The sequence below is a fragment of the Paroedura picta genome, chromosome 7, assembly GCF_049243985.1.
Source record: "Paroedura picta isolate Pp20150507F chromosome 7, Ppicta_v3.0, whole genome shotgun sequence".
Taxonomy (NCBI): domain Eukaryota; kingdom Metazoa; phylum Chordata; class Lepidosauria; order Squamata; family Gekkonidae; genus Paroedura; species Paroedura picta.
The window spans coordinates 115,951,774-115,959,815 of NC_135375.1; the positions used below are offsets into that span (position 1 = coordinate 115,951,774).

At 49.6% G+C, this 8,042-nt stretch overlaps 1 protein-coding gene across 1 annotated transcript; it reads left to right on the forward strand.

Moving 5' to 3' along the window:
- The first annotated feature begins 4,779 nt into the window (after window positions 1-4,779).
- Window positions 4,780-7,332, forward strand: CDKN2D (cyclin dependent kinase inhibitor 2D). The gene is made up of 2 exons (XM_077346134.1): window positions 4,780-5,701; window positions 6,274-7,332. Exons 1-2 carry the CDS (start codon window positions 5,321-5,323, stop codon window positions 6,631-6,633), a joined length of 741 nt encoding a protein of 246 aa, XP_077202249.1. The 5' UTR covers window positions 4,780-5,320; the 3' UTR covers window positions 6,634-7,332.
- Window positions 7,333-8,042: the final 710 nt, after the last annotated feature.

The window sequence follows — 8,042 nt, forward strand, 5'->3', positions numbered from 1 at the left end:
CTGTAATTCTGAAGTTGGAATATCCCCCTAATAAAACTTAGTAATTGAGCATGTCTATAATGTAATGTCTCTCCTATAATGCCAAAGAAAAAATCAACAGTGACATATGCAGCTCTTCTTGTTCTTCAACATGCCTCATGCTTGTAGATGCAAATAAACTTACACAAGAATCTGGCCTACCACATTGAATACATTGAATATGTTGTGTTTTTATCAGTCCTTCCTGTTGTAGGAAGTCCTTCCTGGCATAGGAAGAGAGAGAAAAATCATGCAAGTAAATGACTGGCTATTGTTGGAAACGGTTTGGATTTCTGGATCATGGTCTCTGATGTCAATATGAGGGGCTACTATCAGGGATAGTACCTCACAAGGGATGGAAAATGTATTTTTAGGAGAACCCTTGCACACCTAGTGAAGAGGGCTTTAAACTAAATATAAAGGGGGAGCGAGACAAAAATTCAGAACTTGATGTGATGACAAGAACTGAAGATGGGAAGACTGCAAATCTACAGGGAATGTTACATAGGCAAGGAACTGCTAACTTACAAGGAAGTTCAAAAAACAAAGGATAGATTACGATGTCTCTACACTAATGCACAGAGTATGGAAAACAAGCAGGAGGAACTAGTAATTCTAATACAGGAAGGGGGCTATGACCTAATAGGAACCACAGAAACGTGGTGGGATAATACTCACAATTGGAATACTAGAATCAAGGGGTACAATTTATTCAACAGGGATAGACAAGAAAAGAAGGGGGGAAGTATAGCAATATATGTTAAGAATCTTTATATTTGTGAAGAAATACAGGTTCCTGAGCATGAAAGTTCAGTTGAGTGTATTTGGGTAAATATAAAAGGAGTGGGACCTGAGAGTGGTATTATTATGGGGGTCTGCTATAGACCACCAAGCCACTCAGAGGACTTGAATGAGACACTGCTAAATTGCACAGTTTGCAAAAGAGGGGGGAAACAGTGGTCATGAGTGACTTCAATGACCCAAAAAAAAATCCGAGTCCAGTGGCACCTTTAAGACCAACAAAGATTTATTCAAGGCGTGAGCTTTTGAGTGCAAGCACTCTTTGTCAGACTATGAACTGACCATCATGACAGTGCCTAAGAAGAGTGCAAGCAGTCGAAAGCTCACGCCTTAAATAAATCTTTGTTGATCTTAAAGATGCCACTGGACTCGGATTTTGTTTTGTTGTGCTGCTTCAGACAAACACAGCTACCCACTTGAATCTTCAATTATCCAGATATCTGTTGGAGGACGAACCCTGCTAAAAATACAAAATATGTTAAAATCTTAACTTGTCTTGGTTGGGAAGTAGGCAGGTGGGTGAGGAAGCGCGCTTGCCCTCTCTGGCAGGGATGCAACTTACCGTTTCCCAGGTCAGGAATTTGGGGGTGACAATGGATGCCTCCCTAACCATGGACAAAGAGAAAAAAAGAATCTATCCAGTGGCTTAAGTCTCTTATATTATTTATTCACTTCGACTCTGCCAGAACGGTCTCTAGATTGTTTTCCGTTTTCAGTCTTTCATCAGTGGCAGTGAGCCCGTCCTTGTTAATGTTTTTAGATAAACGCTTCTGTATCCTGGAGATTCAAGGCTGTGAGTCGAAGTGAATAAATAATATAAGAGACTTAAGCCACTGGATAGATTCTTTTTCTCTTTGTCACTAATTTGGAATCGTCCCTAACCATGGAGGCACAGGTCAAGAAGGTTACGGGGCCAGGCTTTTTTCCATCTTCACCAGGCCCAGCTACTAGTGCCCTACCTGTCCCCTGACCACAAAGCCACAATGATCCATGCAATGGTCACCTCTAGGGTAGATTTCTGTAACTTGCTTTGTGCAGGCCTGTCCTTGTCCTTGACCTGGAAATTGTAGCTGGTACAAAATGCAGCTGTTGGGAGTCCTCACAGGAACATTTGGGAGGCCCCATATCCAGCCTGTGCTTAGGCAGCTGCATTGTCTTCCAGTTGCAGCCCAGATCAAGTTCAAGGTTTTGGTTTTGACCTTCCAGGCCCTTCATGGTCTGGGCCCCACATATCAAAGGGACCGCCTTTCGCCCTATGCCTGCCACAGGGCTTTACGCTGTACAGGTACTGACTTGTTAGTGAAGCACGCCTGGCTTCAACCAGGGCCAGGGCTTTTTCGGTCCTGGCCCTGACTTGGTGGAATGAGCTCCTGGCTGTGCTGTGGGCCCTGCAGAAACTTTCTGCATTCCGTAGGGCCTGCGAAACGGAGCTTTTCTGCCAGGTCTGTGGTTGAGGATGGGCAGATCTGCCCCCCCCCCCCGGAGGAGTGGTGGTAGCAAAGTTAATCAGCACCCTCTGCACTGTCCCCTCTAGGTGGTGAAGATTCAGGGTGTTTCCGCACAAGGGCCAATGTTGCCAATTGGTCCCACAAAGCGGAAAAGCTATTTTTAAAAGTGCAATCTCGGCATTACGCATACCTGCCTTTGTAGTGGAATCCAGTAGCGTTTCATTCGTTTCCCATAGGTTTCTGGTCTCGCAAAAATAGCTAGAAAGGAAGCGATTCTTTCTGTGCTTGGTCCCGCCCCTGGCCGTCAAACAAACGAACAGCCAATGGGTGGTTGTTATCATGCTCCAGAAAAGCCCCTTTCTCTTTAAGAACTTGCAAACGGGGCTGTGTTGTGCTTGGGGACTTAGGTGGGCTTTAAAGCACTTATGTGGAGGGACTGTTGCCGGAGAAGCCTCACTGAGTGAATGAAGCCTCGCTGGTTCGTTGCTTTCCGCTCGCTCCGAGGGGGGAAAAATGGCAATCGCTTCACCGGAAGTTCGGAGGAGAGAGCCAGGGGGAGGGACTTTGTTGGAACCGCAACAATGGGAACACACAGGTCTTTTTCGCTAGTGTTGCAGATTGTTCGCAAGAGTGTAGCACTTTTCTGAGGGTGAAACCACTTTTCCCTTGAAGCGCTACAACGAATCGCTTTTCGTAGAATTGTTGCAGGAGTGTTGCAGATTGTGTGCGACGTCTTGCGGAACTGCAAATTAGTAGCATTTACAATTTGCAAGCCTTCTGCTACATGAAAGTCGTGCGGAATGGACCTCGGGGTTTTAGGGCAGGAGTTTTTTTGCCGTTTCATCTTGGTTTTATGGGGGAGGATATTTTTATATGTATTGGTTTTATATTGTTTTATTTAATTGTATTTTGGGGGTTTTATGGAGTATTGTAACTCGCCTTAGCCTCCAGGGTAAGGTGGGTAATAAATTAAAGGATAATAATAATAATTGGGATAAGATAGTTACCGGCAATTACCTTGTAAGAATGTTTCACACAGGTATGGGAACAGATGGGGCAAGCAACATATGGCGATGTGATAGCCTTTGCTCACTTTCCCAGACAGTTTTATTTCTCCCATGTTTGTGTGAATAACAACTGAATTTCAAGGGGAATGATTGGCTGTTGGCAAAGAATTATCATTGGCTGTATTTGGATGTGTGACACAGTTTACTAATGTAACAGAATTCAGTTTTGCTATATATTCCCACGGTCATGTAAGGAGTTCATGTAATGAGAACAAGATGCAATTTAATAAAGATAAGTGTAAAGTTCTGCATCTGGGTCAGAAAAATGAAAAGCATGCCTACTGGATGGGGGATACGCTTCTAGGTAACACTGTGTGTGAACGAGACCTTGGGGTACTTGTGGATTGTAAACTAAACATGAGCAGGCAGTGTGATGCAGCGGTAAAAAAGGCAAATGCCATTTTGGGCTGTATCAACAGAGGCATCACATCAAAATCACAAGATGTCATAGTCCCATTGTATACGGCACGGATCAGACCACACCTGGAGTACTGTGTGCAGTTCTGGAGGCCTCACTTCAAGAAGGACGAAGGGTGCTTGCACTCAAAAGCTCATGCCCTGAATAAATCTTTGTTGCGTCTTAAATGTACCACTGGACTCTGATTCAATAATAATTGATGTTATTGTTGGGAGTGGTGGGAAGTGAGTGAGTGAGTGAGTGAGTGAGTGAGTGGAGAGGGGGAGTTAAAAAGCCGAGTGGTCTGAGTGCCTGAGCTTTGCTAGCTAGCAAAACACCTGTAGTGGCCAAAATGCTATTGTGGAGGATGAGAACAAGAGGGGGCTGACAGAAGGTACCATAGAGACAAAACCCAACAATGTTGCTTTGTCTTTCTTACAAGAAAGGGACAGGAGGAACAGCTGTAGATGGTGCTTCTTGAGGCAGGAAGACCAGTATGGGTCTGGGGGAAAATGCCCTGAGGGTGATAGCAGCAGGCAAGCAGGTGGGAGGGCCGCACAGAAAGGTGGGGGGAGGGGCGCATGCAGCCCGTGAGCCTCAGGGTGGGGACCGCTGCACTAAGGCCTTGTGCCCCACTGGTTCCTCCCTCCCAATCCCTATCCCTCTACGCTGCCCATCCCAGATATGGTATCTTAACAGCCAGCCCATGTACCAGGGCAGCCAAAATGAATTTTAATTGTTATCACAGAACTTTTTTTTTGTTATATGAACAATATAGATGTTTTCAACTACTGTGTCTTCACAACTGATTGTACTTTAGTACGCTGAAGGGTGTAAAATTTGTGTAAAATTTCTCCAATTTTGTATAAGTTGCTAATTTTTGGAATGGTGTGTTAATATTGAACTAATGAAGGTATAAACTGAAACGTTTCCAGTTCTTGTCTCCAGGCAAATCCTACAATCAATTAAACACTTTCGGTGAGGAAACTCAGACAAGTTTTCAAATTATTCGAGGTCATTTAAGGGCCACCGGTATTTTTGTTGTTTTGCATGTTCCATCATTGGGGGTCCCTCCCTCAGCCGCCGCCTCGCGGGAGCCGCCCCCAAATTTCCAGGTGTTTCTAAGGCCGGAGCTGGCCCTCCTCCTGCTCGCCCCGCAGAAAGAAGCAGCAGCCCACCCAGGGGCACCTTTCTGGCTTCCCCACTGCATGCTAGGGCTTTCCGCTCCAGGTTGGAAGATGCTTGGAGCCGGGGGAGGGGAGGTGCTCCAGCCGTAAGGACGTCGCCAGGGCGAATACTGGGCTGTAGAGCAACTGTGAGTCCGGGAGGCCTCCAGGCCGCACCTGGAGGTTGGTAACCCGCGGCTTCCTCCGCGCTCCTCCCGACCGAGCAAGCGCCAGGCGGCCGGGCGGGGGAGGGGGAGCACGAGCGGCCTCCCTCCCCCACCCTCCCTACCTGCGCGGCTCGCTCTCTTCCCGCCCGAACTTGCATTTGAATCGCGGAGGCCCGCCCTGGAGACCGCCGGCCAGCGGCCAATCGGGAGGCGGGGGGCGCGGCGGGCGCTCAGGACCGGCCTCCTATTGGCCGCGATGCTTGAGGGGGCGGGCAGAGAACGCGGGGCCGGCGACAATGTAGCCAAGCGGCCAACGCAGCACAACAAACCGCGGCCAGGCACGTGGGGGCGGGCGGCGGGGCTGGGCGTCGCCGGCTTGACAGTCGCCTGGCCGGCCGCAGCGAGGAAACGGGTGCTCGGCGTTCCACGGCGGGTCTCTGAGCATGTGCAGAGCGCGCCCACCGCGCTCGCTCGCCTCACTCTAGGGCCCAGCCCGGGGATGCAGGCGGAGAGTCACTCCGGAGACCGGCTCAGCGGGGCGGCCGCCCGGGGGGACGTGGCCGAGGTGCGACGCCTCCTGCAGCACGAGCTGCTCCATCCCGACGCGCCCAACCGCTTCGGCAAGACGGCGCTGCAGGTGGGTAGGCGGCCGGTGCGCGATCCCTCGGGGGTGGGAGATTCTCCTGGCAATGCTGGTTGGCCGCCGCACGAGGCGTCCCTCTCGAGGGTGCCACCGGCCAGCTCTGGGCAAGGGGAGGGGGCCTCCGGGAGCCTGCCTGGACCTCTGGCCTACAGGTGGTTCTTCCTCGGGCCGGCACCTCGGAGATCCGGCCAATGGCCCACCCAGTCTAACGCGCAGAGCCCGAGAAGCAGGCCCCCCGAACCCCGCCAGCCCACCCCCGAGCATCCCTGCCCCAGACCGAGGGTGGCCTCTAGGCCTTGCGGCCGATAGTCCCTCCTGGTGCTCGGCATGTCTGCCACTGGCTCCCACTGGCTTGAGCCTCCTGCCCTCTGTGGCCTAGGGTCTGATTCTCCTCTTGTAAAGCAGCTGTGTTACAGAGCTAGGAAGGCAGTGAGATCAGAAGCAGGACTGCACTTTGGAGCCATTGTGTGGCTGCTCTGGCCAGAGACCGACTTTGAATTTTGCCTCTCTGGTCCCACTTTGGCCTGTGCCTTCCTCCCTTTCAACCCTCTTCCTTCTGTCCACAGGTCATGATGTTTGGCAACGTGTTTGTGGCCCAGGAGCTTCTGAAGCAGGGGGCCAGTCCCAACATCCAAGACGAGTCAGGCACAGCCCCCGCCCATGATGCTGCCCGGACTGGCTTCCTCGATACTCTGAATGTCCTTGTGGAATACGGAGCCGATGTGAATGTGCCGGACTCCTTGGGCTCCTTGCCCCTGCACATTGCCGTCAGGGAAGGACACGTTGAGATTGTGCACTTCCTGATGCCTCGGTCCAACTTGCACCACCGGGATGCTGAGGGACGCACGCCGCTGGAGCTGGCGCAACATCTGGGGCTGACAGACATCCAGGGCGTTCTTGAGTTGCACATCTCCAGCCTGGCTTGACCCTGCCGTTTTTTGGGCAGAAGGGTCAGCGTTGGCTCCTGGATGGGGCAGGGTGGGGTGGATCCTTTGCTAAGGACTTGCCCTTGGTGGCCTCAAACCCTGGAACAGAAACTGTTCCTTCTGCCCTTCCTACCTCATGCGCTGTGTTCAATTGCCCTTAGTGTTTTTTATATTATTTTTGTGGGTTCCCTTCTCTTGCTTTTGATTCCTCTTCTTCTTTCCACTCCTGCCCATTCCTTGACAGCCAGATGCTCCCTCTGATGGGCAGCACTGTGTGCCATCATTTTGCACTCTGCTTCTGCAGATTGGATGTGCAGCCCTTTGTAGACTCCCAGAACATACTTCAGTCTGTCCTTCACTGCTGAAATTCCCATCCACCTTGTGGGCTTTCCCTTCTTCATGGTATGTTGTAGTCCATATTCGGAGCGCCTGTTTCTACCATGCTTCTGTGTGTGGCTATTCTTGCCTTTCACACCAGTGTTGAAAGTGTGTACTGAATTTGTTCTATTTGACTGAAATGTTTCATACTTGTTTTCTTTTATTGGCAGCTTGTTCCCTGTAATGAATTTGTGGATCTGAGCTATGTACATAGTAGATTTCTTAGGATGGAAATTCGTATTTTTAATTTATTGTGATTTGCAAGGATTTGTTTTATGGAATGATTAATTTACTTATTAAAAACATGACATCTGTGGTTTATTGGATTGGCGGTTTGTAGAGTTTTTCCCCCTAAGGCGACATGTTTTAACACCTTCCATTTTATCGAGAGCGTGGCCCTATTTCCTTGAAGCAAAGTTAGTAAAACTTTGGATCACAGAATTCTCATAGGTAAAACAGGCACACAGGATTGGGGTAATGATCTCTTGTTCTTCTGTTGCAACAGCATTGCGCTGTTCTGAAAGCTTACTATCTGTGAACCATCCTGTCAGGTTGGACCACAAAGGTCTAGTCAAATAGAGAATCATAGAATCATAGAGTTGGAAGGGGCCATACAGGCCATCTAGTCCAACCCCCTGCTCAACGCAGGATCAGCCCTAAGCATCCTAAAGCATCCAAGAAAAGTGTGTATCCAACCTTTGCTTGAAGACTGCCAGTGAGGGGGAGCTCACCACCTCCTTAGACAGGCTATTCCACTGCTGAACTACTCTGACTGCAAAAATTGTTTTCCTGATATCTAGCCTATATCGTTGTACTTGTAGTTTAAACCCATTACTGCGTGTTCTTTTCTCTGCAGCCAATGGGAACAGCATCCTGCCCTCCTCCAAATGACAACCTTTCAAATACTTAAAGAGGGCTAACATGTCCCCTCTCAACCTCCTTTTCTCCAGGCTGAACATTCCCAAGTCCCTCAACCTATCTTCATAGGGCTTGGTCCCTTGGCCCCAGATCATCTTCATCGCTCTCCTCTG

What these genes read in the sequence shown, in the direction of transcription:
- CDKN2D (XM_077346134.1), top strand. Translation starts at nt 5,321, where the DNA reads ATGCTTGAGGGGGCGGGCAGAGAACGCGGGGCCGGCGACAATGTAGCC. An exon ending in TCGGCAAGACGGCGCTGCAG is followed by an intron (nt 5,702 to 6,273) that starts GTGGGTAGGCGG and finishes TTCTGTCCACAG; the next exon opens with GTCATGATGTTTGGCAACGT.